Genomic DNA, 19,360 nt, shown 5'->3' with positions numbered 1-19,360 from the left:
ATTGTGCTAGCACCATTTTACAAGAGGCCATACATATGTTGTTTTGGCTGCTACCAGAGGACATTTGTAGGAAGGAGATGACCAAAGTTCAATCATTAAAAGCAGTAACCTATCATAAGTCCAGGATTCACTCTATTACATCTAATGGGAGTAATTAATATCTGATGTGTGGGCAATGTTCACATTATACAATAAAAATTTCAAAGACATTTAACCTCCCAACTCAAGTGAGCCAATTTTCCCTATCATGCCAACTGTACTTTTCACGCTCCACCCCCTTCTTGTTATTTTGTTGTTTTCAAAGTGCATTTCCCATAATAGAGAACACCGGTTTGTCATTAAAATCAAATATATTTAAAGGACAACCGACATAATTTTTTTGTTTCCTAACTGACATCAGAAAAGTGTTTTATAGCATCTAAAATACCCAAAACACGTGTGACGTCACGTCAGGAATCGTCACCAACTCGAAAACAAGACTTCCTGAATATTCAGCGATAGTCTTAAAACATAAAATATAGCTATATGCGGTGGAATATTTGTAAAATACGCTCAGTAGAAGTCATTTGAAGTGATTTTACAAATTATGGACACAACCTGTCCGGGGGGCGTCAGTTGTCCTTTAGACCCTACTGTCAAATTGCATGTGAAGGTGTTTCAGGTTGGAAATTATGAAAAATATGACCACAATATAATAGCAAAAAAATATTTCTAAAAACCTGTTGTGAAGATGAAAAACATAAACATATTTCCTATTTTTATTTTTAATGCTTTACTATTTTTTTTTTTTTAATATTTGGCTCTTTTTGTTTTTCTACATTTCATCTTTTATTCAAATACTATGGCGGCTCGGTGGTTCAATGGTTAGCACGTCCACCTCAGTGCAGAAGTTCGAGGTTCGATGGATCCGGCCTCCTATGTGGCGTATTTTTCCGTATCCTGTATTGCAACTAGTTCTGGTGGTCCTCACCAGTTTGGTTTTTGTGTCCAAGTCCTATGACCTTATCAAGTACAAAGGAAAGAGCATCAGTGGGTGTTTTCGAACTGTAGGACGTCTTTTCAAATCCCATTTAAGATGGCTCAAATGGTGAGTCATACCTGTCAACCGGCCGTATTCGGTAAGATTCTTGCAGATTTTTAGATGTGTACGGCAAACAACAAAGTTTATACGGGAAACGCAAACATTGTCAAATGAGTAAATACGTACGTACGGGTATCGCTACTTGTAAAAAGCGAAGTCGACCACCGAGAAAACAAGTCCATGCGAAAAATCTCGAGAAGAAACAAAAGTTTCGAGAAGAAATCTTCCGGTTAAGTGGAATTTTATTTTGAAATCAGTTAAATTCAACATTTTACCGTGTTTCTTCGCCGTAATATCATTCATACTTTTTAATAAACATTATACATCATAAGACAGCAAAAAAATGCCTTACAACAAAGAACATAATTGATTATTGCTACAAATGTGTTGTAACTTGTTAAAAGTACTAATGTTTACATGACATTTTGTTAATAAATTTGGCCAATGAAATATTACACATGCATATGTTTTTTCGCAGTTAGTAAGGAAATATTGAGCCATGAGTAAGGTCACAGTGTCTCGCAGGTTGACTGGTATGACTCTGGTTTGCTCCTACATTCCCAAAACATGCATAGCAACTTAATGAAAGGTGTTTTTGTTACACACTACATTGTACATATTTTGTTAAATGTACAAGGATGCACAATGTTGCTACATTCACTTGTTGTGACAAGCTTGTGGCCTTCAACTCACTCAAAGCTTTGAGAAAAGTACTCGAATATGAAAGCCCATTAAAGCCAGCTATTTATGACCACACCTTTGTTCTGTTCTTAAAGCGCTGATGGGAGTAGTTTGTGCTTCTCTCAGTTAATGATAAGATGTTTCGTGGTGGGTAGGTAACATTTCCCTGCAGTGTATTGGACAGCGAAGCGTTAAGGCAACCAAGTCGAGGAGCACACACAATGAGTAAGCGATTAGCTTTGCTTTGTCTTCCACCTGTTTGTTTCACACTCATTTCTTGAGCCTTTTTTTTAATCCACATTTGGAAGTGACCTTTTTTTGAATTGATTTAATCACAAGATGGGCTTGCGAATGCAACTTGATTCATCATCCTGATTGTTAAAGCTTGCATCAAAAGGTTGCTTGTGTTTTGCAGTGGACAAAAACAAATTTGAACTCAACAATGGAAGCTTGGTGACGGAAAATGGAAACCCGGCCATTGGAAATGGAGTTTATAACCAGACGTTTGAAATAGAGGTATGTGATACTGTTTGTTTTTGACAACATGTTTAATTCTCATTTAACAAAATCGACTTATCAGGAAATCACAGTGGATGAGAGCAACACCAAAGAGCAAACGGAGAAGTCTCGAGAGGGACTGGGATCATATCTAAGGTTTGTTTGGTTCATTTCGGTGCGCCTTTGTATATTGCACTCCATTTTACTCCACCTGACATAAACATAATAGTCCAATACGCTGAAGAAAATAATGGTGTGCTCCATTTACTCACTTTTATTTTGTCTAGTTGTTGAAAAAAACCTGAATTATGTTCTTATGTACTTTTTCACACATTCATTGACAGACATGTGCAAAAATGTGTCCACTCCAGTGCCAGGGTTTTTGTCATTATCGTTTGAATTCCAGGACCCATAGAATATTGAATTTTAGGACTACACAAATATTCAATACAGCGTTAAAAACCTTAGAGTTTCTTCTTTCATCAGGAAAAAAAGAGTTAATTCCTAAATAATATGGGTCTGTAGTTATATAAGCTTGAAATGAGGGCGGCTGTCCAAAATACAATGCAATACATACACATTGGTTTATATAGTGCTTTAATAACAGCTAAAGCTGGAACAAAGCACGAACATAGAAAAAAGGGAAATGCTGCCACTCGTGGAAAAGAAGAAACAGTGCCAGATCATATGGCCAGCGCTCTATGGGCACCCAAGCATGAAAAACAAAACCCGCACAAATTCAGGAATGGCGCTCTACGTCATATTTTCAAGTCCTAAATAAATTCGTGAATGGCAGCGAATGAGTTAAGTATACTACGGCAACAATTTTTGGGGGGGATTTTATGATGTGCAAATTCTTGCCGAAATAAATACAATCCTCGAATTAAAACTTTTTTTCAGTGTATTATCCATTTGAATAGTAATAAATAGTACTAATACTACTACTACGACTACTACTACTACTACTACTACTACTACTACTAATAATAATAATAATAATAATATGTTTAATTTCTAAGCGTCTTTCAAAACTCTCAAGGACACTTTACAGTCACGGGATTTTTTTGTGCGGGTGAGCAGCGGCAGCCATTCACGCTAGCGTTCATTCTACCCGGAGGTAACACAGCAGCAAAGTTATGAAAGGAAGAGGAAAGGAAAGAAAGAAGTATAACAACAAAATACAGGGGCTGCTGGAAAGGCAGCCACTCTCGCGGCGCCATCTTGAAAAAAAAGGAACAAATAATATGACAACGCAAAGACACAGAGAGTCATTCATTCTTCAGCACTTGCTGTACCCTCTTTGTGACATGGAGCGGTTCTAGATGAAAGAGGAGAGGATCAAAGCATCCTTTTCAGCAGTAGATCAGGGACGTCATGGTGGAATGTGCACGTCTACTATAAGCTAAATGTTGAAAGCAAACACGCAGCAGTAGCATCCATTGACAAAAAGAGATTGTCTCACATCTCCTGTTCCACATCAATCTGCTTCAATTCCAAGCCGCGACAGTTCCACAGACACACTGCGCTAACGCTCCTTTCCTCTCATCGCGGGCTCCTCAAGCCATGCATCCATCCAGCCGCACACAGTCCAACAGCACCGAATACACTTCAATGCACTACTAAAAACAACTTAACTCATTCAATGCCAGACGATGTTCTGTGTGTTTGCTTTCAACATTTAGCTGGAAGCAGACATGCACATTTCACTATGACTGATCCACTGGTGAAAAGACCGCTTTGATCCTCTTCTGTTTAATCTAGAACTGCTGCTTCATACAACAAAGAGGGTGCACAAAGTCTTTATGATTGAATGACTGTCTTTGTGTTGTTATTATTTTGTTTTATTTATTTTTTGTTCTTTCGATTTCAAGATGGCGCAATGAGAGTGGCTGCCTTTCCAGCAGCTCCTCCTGCATTTTGTTTTTCTCCTTCTTTCTTTCCTTTCCTCTTCCTTCCATAACTTTGCTGCTGTGAAATGTAAATGTCTTCACTGTGAGACGAGTAAAGGCTAATCCAATCCAATAATCCAATCCAAAAATGAGTTGATTCCAGTGCCAGGGTTTTTGTCATTTTTACTCAAATTGCAGGACCTACAGAATATTGACTGTCGGGAATGGCAGTGAATAAGTGAGGATAAAGCGATTCACAAAATGGATGATTACTGGGTAGTGTACTTTTTGCATAATTTACTGTTCTCTAACCAGGACGTCCCCTTCCATTTTGTGACTCCCCCAGTCTCTATGTCGCTCTATTAGAACCCGCTCTGACTCTCAAAGCCCTAGGTGTCAAACTCCGGTCCTTGAGGGCCACTATCCTTCACATATTAGACCAGGGGTGTCAAAGTCATTTTTTGCCGCGGGCCACATTGTAGTTATGGTTTCCTCTCGAGGGCCGTTATGAATTTGGGGAACCCATTAGAATGTTTAAATACCTTCAAATATTACATATAGAGCACTCAGCAAATTAATGAATAACTCGTTTTCAAATCTGAAGTCAAGAATAATGACTTTTATTGTGGTTGACATCCAAAAATATGAAACTTTGGCTCAGATTTTAGTATTCATCATGGAATTTAACAAGTTTGATTTGCTTTCGCGGGCCGAAAAAAAATGACGTGGCGGGCCGGATTTGGCCCGCGGGCCTTGACTTTGACACCTGTGTATTAGACGATTCTCCTTCCTCCAACACGCCCGATTCAAATGATCACCTAATCACCAAGCGCTGCGGGTACTCTGATAACAATCCCATTCCCTCACGAGCCTGAGTTTGACACCTGCGCTCTTTAATCAGTCGTACAAGAAAATCACATCATATTATAACGCAGTTAAGCTGTGTCATGAAATTTCACCTCACAACAGAAAATCCCAAACATTTAATGAGTTGTGTATGTGTGTCTAAAATGAAATCGCTTGTATTAAAAAAAAAAAACGAATTCATGCAAGTTGTCAATGAACGCACATTAATCTGTTTTTTTTTCTCATTCTTTAGTCAAATAGTCAAGCCGATTAACGTCGCCGAGGATTACTTGAAAAATCACTCCAAAGTCTTGAAGTACGTTTTGCTGGGCATCTTCGGAGCAGGTACTGTAATAATCAATGATTCTTTTATACCAACACTTGAAATCAATAACCAAAAGTCAGTTCAATGTCTGAGTGTTTTTTTATTGTGTTTGTCCTGTAGGTTATTTGGCATACTTCATTGCAGCCTGTGTTTTGGATTTTGAGCGGGCCACTGCCCTGGTGGTCCTCACCAGTTTGGTTTTTGTGTCCAAGTCCTATGACCTTATCAAGAAGTACAAAGGAAAGAGCATCAGTGGGTGTTTTCGACCTGTAGGACGTCTTTTCAAATCCCATTTAAGATGGTTCAAATGGTGAGTCATACCTGTCTACCGGCCGTTTTCGGTAAGATTTTTGCAGAGTTTTAGATGTGTACGGCATAAAACAAAGTTTATACGAGAAACGCAAACTTTGTTAAATGAGTAAATAAGTACAGGTATCGCTACTTGTAAAAAGCAAAGTCGTCCACCGAGAAAACAAGTCCGTGCGAAAAGTCTCAAAAAGTAACAAAAGTTCCGAGAAGACATGTTCCGGTCAAGTGGAATTTTATTTTTAAAGCAGTTAAATTCAACACTTTACCGTGTTTTTTGTCGTGTTACCATTCATATTTTTATACACGTTATATATATATATATATATATATATATATATATATATATATATATATATATATATATATATATATATATATATATATATATCGTACGAAATACATGTCTATAAATCCCCTGAGAAATCAGCTCGTCAAAAGTGTTGCGATTGACCACTGTTAAAAAAAAGTAAACAAAAAAAAAAAAAACACACGCGAATAGTGTGACTAATTGTGTGAATGCCTGCTGAGGTGTATTAACCACAAAAGTTAATTGTGGGTTGTTTGGATACTTGCCATGCGTGAAAAAATGAAAACGTTCTCCTTTCTTCCCATGTTTGTTGATGCAAATCACGGTCGAAAGCAAATCGCGTGTCTACTACGTCATACTAGACGCCACACCTGCCTCACCGCAATGCAGACGATGAAAGACCATTTTCACTTATTAGTTTCATATTTGCAGGTGAAAATGAACCAAAATCGGAATCAGAAAACCTTTATTCGTCCCACAATGGGGAAATTATGATGGGGAATGCTATCAACTGAACCCATCAAATGAATTGTTGTCTACAGCAAAAAAGCCACAATGCTCGACAAATATATAATAGAACATACTTGATTATTGTTAGACATATCTTGTAACTTGTTAAAAATATTGTTCATAAAATTGCGCAATGAAATATTACACACGCGTATGTTTTTTCAGTAAGGAAAAATCGAGCCTTTAGTAAGGTCATAGTGTCTCGCGGGTTGATGTGGTGGGTAAATGTCTGCCCTCAAAACGTGCTCCGATTGACGAAGCGTTGTGTATTTCAGGGTTTTCATCGTGATTATCGTGATCCTGCTGGCCCTGTGGCTCGTACTCGACACAAGCCAGCGTCCCGAGCAGCTTATTTCCTTCGGAGGTGTGTGTATGTTCATTCTGCTCACGTACCTCTCCTCGGCCCACAGGACAGCAGTGAGTTGTTATTTTTGTATTGATTATATCTATAATTACCATGGCGATCGTTTCGAAATATGTCTTTATCGCGACACTTATCTCTCATGTGCTTTGCTGAGACTTTGGATATCGCTCGGTCGTGTGCGTGTGTCGTGCTGAGGTTTACTCAGAGTTGCTTCCAATGTCGTTTTATAGCGGCTTCCTGACAGATAGCATAAAACCACCTTTGGTGATAAAGACGTGTGATGTTGTGTGTTCATTTGTAGGTGACTTGGAGGCCAGTGTTTTGGGGTCTCGGCTTGCAGTTCTGTATCGGACTTTTTGTCATCAGAACCGAGCCTGGTCTCATTGCTTTCCAGTGGCTCGGACGACAAGTGCAGGTGCATCGAGTTTTACACGCTTTGATTGATTGATTCTATGAATGTGGTACATAGGCTCCCCCTTCGTGACAAATAACACAGTACAATTCAGTTATATTTAGCTTTTTGAATGAAATATAAGCGGCGCGGTGAGCCAATGGCAAATTGTCATTTCTACCCGCGAACCTAAAGCGGTTTGGAAAATGAATGAATAAAATATGACTTTTAAAGGACAACCGACGCCCCCGGATAAGTTGTGGCCATAATTTGTAAAATCACTTCAAATGACTTCTACTGAGCGTATTTTACAAAGATTCCACGGCACATAGCTATATTTTACGTTTTAAGACTCGCGCTGAATATTCAGGAAGTCTTGTTTTCGAGTGGATGACGATACCTGACGTGACGTCACGTCTGGAACGCCCCTGACCGAGAAAGCGACACACAATGCATTTTGGGTACTTTGTTTGGTCTGAAAACTTCGTGTTGATTCGTGTTGATGGTGAAATTAGAAGGAAAACACATAACTCGATGGTGAATCGTTGTGTGTTGCGCCAAGACTACTATTTGATACTAGCTGACAGTAGACAAATCAGCCCATTTCCAACGGCTTGGGCGCCATCTTGTGCATTTTCTGGGACGCTACATTGCAGTCCAGATGGCTCAAAATGACACGGAAGGCCTTCTTTAATCGATTGCAAACATTTATGCTTTCCTCTTCAGAACTATTTGAATCATTCATAACTGGATGAGTAACAAGAAAGCATCTTCTCCGAATCTGAAGCCATTGTTTTGATTCACTAGCAATGCAAGACGTCTTGGCGTGATGTCACGAACTGGGGGCGGGACTTTCTGAAAATGCCCAATTCGCAGCTAAATTTTTTGCAGACTTTGGACACTTTAAGTCATTTTTATTGGTGTTTTGCATTTGACTAAAAATATCATACTGCGTGTTTTGGGTATTTTAGATGCTATAAAACGTTTTTCTGGTGTGTCGTCGGTTGTCCTTTAATGTGACCTTGAGAATTTTGAAAGGCGCTTATGAATGAAATGTATTATAATTATTATTCGTCTGTGTAAGCTCTCAGTCGTACAGGAGTGGTCCATTGATGAAAAGGTTTCTTCAGTCATCTGTACTTCCTTGAAGGTGTCGGACATTTTGCTTCTTAGGGGCAGAGGACTACTCCCTGCAGCTCCACTGATTGTTCACCGGTATCACCTCATCAGTATTACTAGTCATATGTTGCCTAAGCAGGGACCTATCATAGCAGAGTCCGGCACTGCCATGTCTGGACAGTAGGGATATATATAGGGCGTAAATTACCAGTAAGACTTGTTTGCTGATGAAGTTTCTTGGATAAGAAGCGAAACGTCCGACACCTTCAAAGAAGTACAGATGACGGCTGAAGAAACCTTTTCATCGATATTATTATTATTATTATTATTATTATTATTATTATTATTATTATTATTATTATTATTATCTCCTGTCCTACGTGAATCTGCTTCAATTCCAAGCCGCGGCATGTCAACAGCATTCTTCCATGATGGGTTAAATTCCCTGTTACTTAACAGTCTGAATCATGTGTTAAGGCTGCTTTATAATGCTATTCAATCTTATGTTTGGGTCATACGAGGGTTCTCATGCGGATGATTGGCCTAATCATTTGTTTGAGGGCTGAGTTGCACTCATTATCTTTACTGAGTTGCTGTCATGCGTCCTGTGAGTCACAACTGGAAATGATCAATCCTGAGATTCAAACGGCACTGGTGATTACCGTCATAAAATGTCTGTTTTGTACATTTTAGATATTCCTGGACTACACCAAAGCGGGATCTTCATTTGTTTTCGGAGATTTGGTCAACGGGATCTTTGCCTTCCAAGTCAGTGGCCCTATAAATGATGTGTAATTTGACTTGTACATATGGATAAAATTGCATGCATGCAGCTCATAATAGGAGATGGATTAGATTAGCCTTTACAGTGATACCTCGGTTTACGAACCCCTTGGTTTACAAACTTTTCGTTTTACGAACGTGAAATTTATTACAATTTTACCTTGGCATACGAACTTTTTCATAAACGGAGCTGCCGTAATGAGTGATGTGTCGTTCGCGAATGAGCCCGTTCTTCTAACAACAAAATGGCAGCCGACTGTTTTTGTCCTCTATTCCCCGCCCCCCAGTCTACGGTTAAAGCCACATGACTGGTCAAGAACGCAGCAGTGAGGGTAGGTGGTTTAAACATTGAAGAGACAGGCAGACGACAATGAGAGAGTTTCAACTTTGATGGTTCAAAGACAGTGTAGACTGCAAGGTTAAAATACATGCATCCCATCAACCAGGCTCCACAAACAACCCGCACAAGCCATCTGTACACTTGATGCAAAAAGCTGTCAACCCAGCTAAACAGAACACAATTGATGAGGAACTAGATAAAATTATCACAGAAGAAGCACCTACAAAGGATCATTCCTCAAGATGGTGAAAGAAGAATGTTACGTTCCTCATCAAGTGTTTAATGCTGAGGAAAGCGGCCACTCCATTCCATCAAGCCATCAATGACCATCATAAAGGTAAATAAAACAACTTTATTATACAGTACAGTTTATTTGTTTAATTATAATATAATAATATATAATAATTATAATATAATTATTATATAATATAATAAATATATAATAATATAATATAATAATTATAAAATGGTATATTTACTGTAGTTTTAAGGCTTAGAACATTAGAAAGTAGAAAATTATGTTTTATGGGGACCTGGGAACGGATTATTCTCATTTTAATGGTTTCCTATGGGAAATTAATTTTTGGGATACACACTTGTTGCCTTACACACTCTGTCTGGGAACCAATTAAGTTGGTAAGCCAAGGTATCACTGTATTTGTCTCACACTGGAGACAAATATTAACACATGTATCCGTCGACGTCTTCCTCAGGCAATGCCTATCGTGGTGTTCTTCAGCAGCGTAATGTCGGTGCTTTACTTTTTGGGTCTAATGCAGTGGCTCATTCTGAAGGTAAATATTTACGTCCTATCTCACGGGGAAGGGCGACATGCCGAATCGCTTACACAGAACTTCTCACCACATATTTTTTTGTCCCCCCCCCTCACAGATCTCATGGATTATGCAGATAACAATGGGTACCTCTCCCACAGAAACTTTGAGTGTCGCAGGCAATATATTTATTGGCCAGGTAATTTTCTTATTTAATTCCCTCATTCACTCCCATTCACGAATTTATTCGGGAATTGAAAATATGACAGAGCGCCATTCCCGAATTTGTTCGGGTTTTGTTTTTTTGTTATTCGGGTGCCGAAAAAGTGATGGCCATGGCCTCTGTCAATGTTTTTTCTTTTCCACAAGGGGGCGGCATTTCCCTTTTTTCCATGTTAGTGCTTTGTTCCAGATTCAGCTGTTGTTAAAGCACTATATAAACTAATATGTATGTATCGCATTGTATTTTGGACAGTCGCCCTCATTTCAAGTTCACATAACTCCAGGCCCATATAACTTAGCTATTTTCTTCTGATGAGAGAAACCAATTTGTATGTATCGCATTGTATTTTGGACAGTCACCCTCATTTCAAGCTCACATAACTCCAGGCCCATATAACTTAGGAATTAACTATTTTTTTTCTGATGAAAGAAGATAATCTAAAGTTTCTTATGCTGCATTGAATGTTTATGTGGCTGCCACTGCTCACCCGCACATAAATATCCCGTCACTGTAAACTGTTCTTGATAGTTTCGAAAGGCGCTTAGAAATTAAATGCATGTATTATTATTATTTTTATTTATTTATTTATTTATTTATTTATTTATTTATTTATTTATTTATTTATTTATTTATTCACCCTGCTTGTTCTTTCCTTTTTTTCGTGCACCAGACAGAGGCGCCGCTACTCATTCGGCCCTATTTAAAGGACATGACGAAATCTGAGATCCACGCTGTGATGACTGGAGGATTTGCCACAATTGCAGGCAGCGTCATGGGAGCGTTCATCTCATTTGGGGTAAAAAGACACATCATTTAAAAAAATGCAAATAATGTGTGCCTTGTTAGCCATGTTTAAAAAAACTTCAGCAAAATGATGAAAAGGAGTTTGATGTTATTTCCGCGTTTTAGTCCGACATAGTTCTAGGTTTTTACACACATTTTCGGCATTTAGGACACAGACGCGCCCCTACTTACGAACATTCAAGTTACGAACAACGGTACATACCAACATTTTTGTGGGTATGTTGAAAAATGTTGAAATATAAATAGCCTTTTTACGAGTAGTGCTCCTTTCCACCGCTAATACAGACATGAGGCGATGTGAGAGCTCTCTCTCTCTCTAACATATGTAGTATTCTCTTCAGTTGTACATGAACATATCCTTAAGAGCATATATTTTATAAAATAATTATTTTTCAGTATGACCAAATAAAGATTATTTATACAAGCTTATACTTAAAGGACATCCGACACAATTTTTTTTGCTTCCTAACTGACATCAGAAAAACGTTTTATAGCATCTAAAATACAGGCAGGCTTATATTTTTATTTTTATTTGCAAAACACCAATAAAAACGAGTTAAAGTGTCCCAAAACTACTTCAAAATGACCTCGGAGACGCTGAGTTTCAGAAGGTCCCGCCCCCTTGTTGGTGACATCACGCCAGGACGTCTTGCCTTGCTCTAGAATCAAAACAATGGCTTCAGATTCGGAGAAGATGCTTTCTTGTTATTCAACCAGTTATAAATATGATTCAAATAGTTCTTAAGAGGAAAGCATAAATGTTTGCAATCGATTAAAGAAGTCCTCCCATATCAACTCAAGCCATCAGGACGCCAATGTAGTAGTGTCCCATAAAATGCACAAGATGGCGCCCAAGCTCCTTTGGAAATGGGCTGATTTGTCTGCTGGGAATTTGTGTCAACTAGTATCAAATAATAGTCTTGGTGCAACACACAACGATTCATCATCGCGTTATTTATGTTTTTTACTTCTAATTTCACCATCAACACGGATCAACACGAAGTTTTCAGACCAAAGTACCCAAAATGCATTGTGTGTCACTTTCTCGGTCAGGGGCGTTCCTGACGTGACATCACGTCAGGAATCGTCACCAACTCAAAAACAAGACTTCCTGAATATTCAGCGTGAGTCTTAAAACATAGCTATACATAAATATAGCTATATGCGGTGGAATCTTTGTAAAATGCGCTCAGTAGAAGTCATTTGAAGCCATTTTACAAATTATGGACACAGCTTGTCCGGAGACATCGGTTGTCCTTTAAACATAAACTCCATACAAAATATAGCACTGAAGCAACTTACGAACAAATTCACCTTACGAACGACCATTCGGAGTGTATCTCGTTCGTAAGTTGGGGAGTGTCTGGAATGGGTTTTGGAAAAAAAAAGTCTGAATTTCCCCTTTATTCTGTAAATTTATGTTGGTTCGTACGAATGCTCCGGCCTCCCTGTGTGGAGTTTGCATGTTCTCCCCGGACCCGCGTGGGTTTTCTCCGGGTCCTCCGGTTTCCTCCCACACTCCAAAAACATGCATGGCAGGCAGATTGACCACTCCAAATTGTCCCTAGGTGTGAGTGTGAGAGTGACTGTTGTATGTCTTTGTGTGCCCTGCGATTGGCTGGCAACCAATTCAGGGTGTCCCCCGCCTCGTGCCCGAAGACAGCTGAGATAGGCTCCAGCACCCCCCGCGACCCTAATGAGGAATAAGCGGTACGGAAAATGGATGGATGGAAGTACAAATGCTTCTGGAGGCCCGGTTGGGCAACATACAAAGACAATCTGATTGTAATCCTCACAGAACTGTACAGCCATGACAGACTGTAGGAAATGACGAAAAAAAGCAAAAAAAAAAAAAAAAAAAAAACAGTGTATTCCTTTTGATTTTATGTTTCAGATCGATGCATCCTCCTTAATTTCAGCCTCAGTCATGGCTGCTCCCTGTGCACTTGCCTTCTCCAAACTGTCCTTCCCAGAAACAGAGGAGAGCCAATTTAAACCAGAGGAGACTGTCAAAGTGGCTTGCGGGTGCGTATCCATCATGTGGTTCTGTAAACGGTTTACAATGGTGTTTCATGCTCCTTTATATTGCTCTAGAGAGGAGCGAAACATTCTGGAGGCAGTCAGCAGCGGAGCGTCCGCCTCCATCAGTTTGGTTGCCAACATCGTAGCGAATCTCATCGCCTTCCTGGCCATTCTCGCCTTTATCAACGAGGCTCTGAGCTGGCTCGGAGGCATGGTGGGATACCCCGATGTCACCTTTCAGGTATGCCATTGCGAAATGTCGAAACAGCGATCCACTGGCAGCTTTTGAAGTGGTATGTCAAAATTTTGTTTCTGTTCCAGTTACTGTGTTCGTACGTTTTCATGCCGCTGGCCTTTATGATGGGAGTGCCGTTTGAGGAGAGTTTTACCGTCGCAGAGCTGATCGGCATCAAATTGTTCCTCAATGAATTTGTGGCCTATGAGAAATTATCCACACTGAAGACTAACAGACTCAATGGAGTGGACGCAGTAATTGGAGGGGAAAGACAGTGGATTTCAGTGAGTACACTTGACATACAAGCACGCGCACACTAAAAGGAGGGAAAAATGGCATCATATTAAAAAAAAGTCCTCCTTCTGACAGACATTTCATTAGGTACCACATGTGTCAATTTTCCAATGTACAGTGTTTCACAAAAACCAATTGCTCTGGACTGAAGTTTCAAGAGAAAATGGTTTTTAATACCAATTGTTTTTGTATTCTTTTGGGTGTACTGTATTTCCATTATAGCTGTGTATCTGTCCAATAAAAAGCAAGTTAACATCTATTGTGATACAGGGCGTCTGATACGATATGCATAATATGAACCTGTCTGTCTAGCTAGCAGGCTATCTATCTAGCTAACGAGCTATCTAGCTAGCTAGCGAGCTATCTATCTAGTGAGTGAGCTATGTATTTAGCGAGCCCGCTATCTATCTCGCAAGTCAGCTATCTATCTAGTGAGCCATCTATCTATCTAGCTAGCCAGCTATCTATCTAGCTAGCCAGCTATCTATCTAGCGAGCTATCTATCTAGCGAGCCAGCTATCTATAGCGAGCCAGTTATCTATCTAGCTAGCCAGATATCTACTTGGCAAGTCAGCTATCTATGTAGCTAGTGAGCCACCTATCTAGCTAGCGAGCCAGCTATCTAGCTAGTGAGCTTCCTAGCTCTCTAGCGAGTTATCTAGCTAGCTAGCGAGCTATCTATCTAGTGAGTGAGCTATGTATCCAGTGAGTGTGCTGTGTCTATCTAGCGAGCCAGCTATCTATCTAGTGAGCCAGATATCTATCTAGCTAGCGAGCTATCTATCTAGCGAGCGAGCTATCTATCTAGTGCGTGTGCTGTGTCTATCTAGCGAGCCAGCTATCTATAGCGAGCCAGTTATCTATCTAGCTAGCCAGATATCTATTTGGCAAGTCAGCTATCTATGTAGCTAGTGAGCCACCTATCTAGCTAGCGAGCCAGCTATCTAACTAGCGAGCTTCCTAGCTCGCTAGCGAGTTATCTAGCTAGCTAGCGAGCTATCTATCTAGTGAGTGAGCTATGTATCCAGTGAGTGTGCTGTGTCTATCTAGCGAGCCAGCTATCTATCTAGCGAGCCAGATATCTATCTAGCTAGTCAGCTATCTAGCTAGCGAGCTATCTATCTAGCGAGCGAGCTATCTATCTAGTGCGTGTGCTGTGTCTATCTAGCGAGCCAGCTATCTATAGCGAGCCAGTTATCTATCTAGCTAGCCAGATATCTATTTGGCAAGTCAGCTATCTATGTAGCTAGTGAGCCACCTATCTAGCTAGCGAGCCAGCTATCTAGCTAGTGAGCTTCCTAGCTCGCTAGCGAGTTATCTAGCTAGCTAGCGAGCTATCTATCTAGTGAGTGAGCTATGTATCCAGTGAGTGTGCTGTGTCTATCTAGCGAGCCAGCTATCTATCTAGCTAGTCAGCTATCTAGCTAGCGAGCTATCTATCTAGTGAGTGAGCTATGTATCTAGTGAGTGTGCAGTGTCTATCTAGAGAGCCAGCTATCTATCTAGCGAGCCAGCTATCTGTAGCGAGCCAGTTATCTATCTAGCTAGCCAGATATCTATTTGGCTAGTCAGCCAACTATCTAGCTAGCGAGTCAGCTATCTATCTAACTAGCGAGCTATCTATCTAGTGACTAGATAGATTCTAGTCTGTCTGTCTGTCTACAGTCTATCTAGCTAGCTAGCAACATATCTAGCTAGCGAGCTATCTATCTAGCTAGAGAGCTATCTAGTCGATCTGTCTGTCTGTCTACAGTCTAACGCTCTTGCTAGCTAGCTTGCTAGCTCTCTATCACCACCGCCCTCCCCGTTGCCTAATTTCCTATATATGTTCTTTTTATACAAATGACTTATTATTTCAGGTCCGATCTGAAATCATATCTACCTACGCTCTCTGTGGCTTTGCCAATTTCAGCTCCCTTGGCGTCATGATTGGTGGGCTAGGTGAGTAGCAATCTATTATGCTGTTTTTTTGTTTGTTTTTTAATCATTCACCAGCATCCTGTCACAGTAGCGAGCGATATTTGACACAGAGCATTTTCTCTTATCAAAGCTTCTATATGCCCATCTCGAAGAACGGATGTTTCGGCTCTGGTGTTGCGAGCCTTGATCACAGCCACGTGTGTCTCGCTTGTCAATGCTTGCATCGCAGGTAGGTTGCGCTTGCATTTCGGCTTTTTTTAGAAATCATCATTGCTCTTACCTTTTTTCACTTCCTCTCAGGGATCCTGTTCGTTCCCCCGTTGGACTGTGTGAGGCTGTTCAGTGAATCTCATTTCAACGGCACAGATGTGAACGTGCAAACCTGCTGCATGGATCTCTTTGGAAGGTAGGCCCTGAGTTTAGATCCCAACAATTTACAGTTCAGGCCCAAATGAAATGACCATTCAAATTTTTTTTCAAAGTGAATTACAGTGATACCTCGGTTTACGAACCCCTTGGCTTATGAACTTTTCGGTTTCCAAATGTTACATTTAGGAAAATTTTACCTTGGCATACGAACTATTGCCACAATGAGTGATGTGTCGTTCGCAAACGAGCCTGTTCTCCGAACAAGAAAATGGTGGCCGACTGTTTTGTCCTCTATTCCCCACCCCCAGTCTTCGGTTAAAGCCACGTGATTGGTCAAGAACGCAGCAGTGAAGGGGTTTGGGTTACGGACAGAGAGAGAGTGAGGCCGTTCTCCCAAAAACAAAATGGTGTCTTCGGTTAAAGCCACGTGATTGGTCAAGAACGCAGGTTAAAAAAATAAATTAATATTAACATTAACATCCGCATTCACATTAACATTAATACATTTCATTTATAAGCGCCTTTCAAAACTCAAATAAAACGACTTTATTATACTGTACTGTTTATTTCTTTAATTATAATACCATAGCATATTTAATATACACAAAATAAGGTATGTTTTGTGTAGTTTTAAGGCTTAGAAAATTAGAAGTAGAAAATTATGTTTTATGGGGACCTGGGAACGGATTTTAATGGTTTCCTATGGGAAATAAATTTTTGGGATACACACTTTTCGCCTTAAACACTCTGTCTGGGAACCAAATAAGTTCGTAAGCCAAGGTATCACTGTATTGTTTTGTTGAATTGCCTTTTAGTTGGAAATGACATAAAGGTTGGTTTTGTAAATATGCACCTGTGTGGAGTGAATCTATGAGATATAAATGTTGCGCTTCTTAAATTGAAAGAGTAAATATAAAAAAAACAATGCCTCAATTGATTATGATTGATGATGTTGTGTATATTGTTTCTGTCTGGCCATAAAGAGTATAATCAAGTACAGTGATACCTCAGCTCACGAACTTAATTGGTTCCTAGAAAGTGTAAGGCAAAAAGTTCGTCTGCCGAACAATGATTTCCCATAAGAAACCATTAAAATGAGAATAATCAGTTCCCAGGACCCCATAAAACATAATTTTCTACTCAATAAGCCTTAAAACTACACAAAATATACCTTATTTTATGTATAACAAATGTGCTATAGGATTGTAATTAAAGAAATAAAATGTACTGTATATTAGTCGTTTTATTTACCTTTGTGATGGTCGTTGTCGTTTTATTTACCTTGGGTTGCCTCTTGATGATATATGAGCAAAGTTGCCGTCCTTCCTTGGCGATAATACCCTCACTCACAATGTCCCCTGCTCGCTGCTTTTCATTAATGAAAAACAACAGACATTTTTTCAACCTCTTGTTGCCTGAGACCGTTGCTTAGACAACACAGAAACACCCATAGCCACACGTAGCAAAGGTCGACTTAGCATACTGGTACTAATTCGTATGCCAAGATTATATTCTCGTGAATTTAATGTTTTTTAAAGCGAAAAGTTCGTGAGTGAAAGCATTCGTAAACTGAGGTATCACTGTATTAAAATGTAATCTGAGATGACAGACCCCGTAATCAATTGTGATAAAGTGTCTACTTGGGTGACTGTGTACTGACTTGTCATGTAACTTTTTTTCCAGTGCTGTCAACAACGGGAGCATCTCGTTCGAGGGCTCGTGGAGTACGGTTAAAAACGCCACCGTGTATCTGGCCAAATGCTGTCAGTGCTGCGGCGTCGCTCATGAGGCACTTTGCTTGTAACGGAATATTTTATGTATGTCCTTGTATTGTAGTTAGGTTCCATTGGTTGCCACCTTTGGACACATTTAAAGACTGCTGGGAAAAGAAACTATTTTCTCAAGTTTACCTTCTGCACTTGGATTTGAGACTTTAATCGACACAACAGAGTCTTTTAGGCACGTCACACTTTTTTTTTCAGGTTTCTGGTATTTACGTAGATATAGTCAACACATCGCAAATTCAAGTTGCAGGTTTTTAGTTGATATAACAAAATGAGACTGAGGTAAGTAGTTTTTTTTGTTTTACTGCCGTATGTTTTAAGATAGATGTACAGTATTCGCTGTCATGTACAGTATTATATTGTAAATGAATTAAGAAGTTGAGTTTTATAGCTTGTTAAATGTTTAAAAAGATATAGATACAGTGATACCTCAGTTTACAAACCCCCTGGCTTACGAACGTTTTGGTTTACGAACGTTAAATTTATGAAAATTGTACCTTTGCATACAAACTTTTTTTCGGGATACACACGGAGCGCCACAATGAGTGATGTGTCGTTCGCGAACGAGCCCGTTCTAACAACAAAATGGCAGCCGACTGTTTTTGTCCTCTATTCCCCGCCCCCAGTCTTCAGTTAAAGCCACATGATTGGTCAAGAACGCAGCAGTGAGGAGGTGGGGGTTACAGACAGAGACAGTGAGGCCGTTAAACCTTAAAGAGACAGGCAGACGAAAGAGAGAGAATCAGAAAATTGATAGAAAACAGTGAAATTTGGACTCTTTCAACTTTGATAGTTCAAAGGCAGTGTAGACTGCAAGGTTAAAATATCCCATCAATCAGACTCCACAAATAACCCGCACAAGCCATCTGTACACTTGATGCAAAAATCTAGCAACCCAGCTAAAGAGAACACAATTGATGAGGAACTAGGTAAAATTCCTCAAGATGGTGAAAGAAGGCTACGCTACGTTCCTCATCAAGTGTTTAATGCTGATGAAACCGGCCACTCCATTAAACAACTTTATTATACTGTACAGTTTATTTCTTGAATTAATACCATAGCACATTTATTATACATTAAATAAGGTATATTTTGTGTAGTTTTAAGGAAATTAGAAAATAGAAAATTATGTTTTATGGGGACCTGGGAACGGATTATTCTCATTGTAATGGTTTCCTATGGGAAATTGATTTTTGGGATACACATTTTTTCACTTTACACACTCCAACCAAGTTGGATTACCAACTAAATTCGTAATCCAAGGTATCACTGTATCAGGTAACTGTTCGTTCGATGAATGTAAATAGCCCAAAATGCAATTCATAATTTTTTAACGGATTATTATGTATAAAGGGTGCACTGGGTTGAAAAGAAAATCCACAAAGACACTGAAATATGAATATCACTCCAAAAATGTTTTAGATTTTTATTAAAAATAGAAAATATATGAGTTTGACATGGTGTGTCATTTTATAAACATACATTTATTTATT

General features: G+C 39.5%; 1 protein-coding gene across 1 annotated transcript; it reads left to right on the top strand.

The window, feature by feature from the left end:
* The first annotated feature begins 1,841 nt into the window (after positions 1–1,841).
* On the top strand, positions 1,842–19,317 carry slc28a1 (solute carrier family 28 member 1). Its single transcript, XM_088996080.1, has 18 exons — positions 1,842–1,987; positions 2,178–2,278; positions 2,343–2,416; positions 5,249–5,340; positions 5,441–5,630; positions 6,722–6,863; positions 7,112–7,225; positions 9,014–9,088; positions 10,157–10,237; positions 10,335–10,415; positions 11,110–11,235; positions 13,138–13,268; positions 13,338–13,506; positions 13,587–13,784; positions 15,654–15,735; positions 15,845–15,943; positions 16,015–16,120; positions 17,767–19,317. The coding sequence occupies exons 1-18, from the start codon at positions 1,984–1,986 to the stop codon at positions 17,885–17,887; spliced, it is 1,986 nt and encodes a 661-aa protein (XP_088852206.1). The 5' UTR covers positions 1,842–1,983; the 3' UTR covers positions 17,888–19,317.
* Positions 19,318–19,360: the final 43 nt, after the last annotated feature.

Source organism: Hippocampus bargibanti, linkage group LG05 (genome assembly GCF_051943395.1).
Source record: "Hippocampus bargibanti isolate YZ-2025 linkage group LG05, ASM5194339v1, whole genome shotgun sequence".
In the NCBI taxonomy this organism is placed as follows: domain Eukaryota; kingdom Metazoa; phylum Chordata; class Actinopteri; order Syngnathiformes; family Syngnathidae; genus Hippocampus; species Hippocampus bargibanti.
The sequence above is the reverse complement of the archived record's forward strand: the minus strand, read 5'-3'. Positions and strand labels throughout refer to the sequence as shown.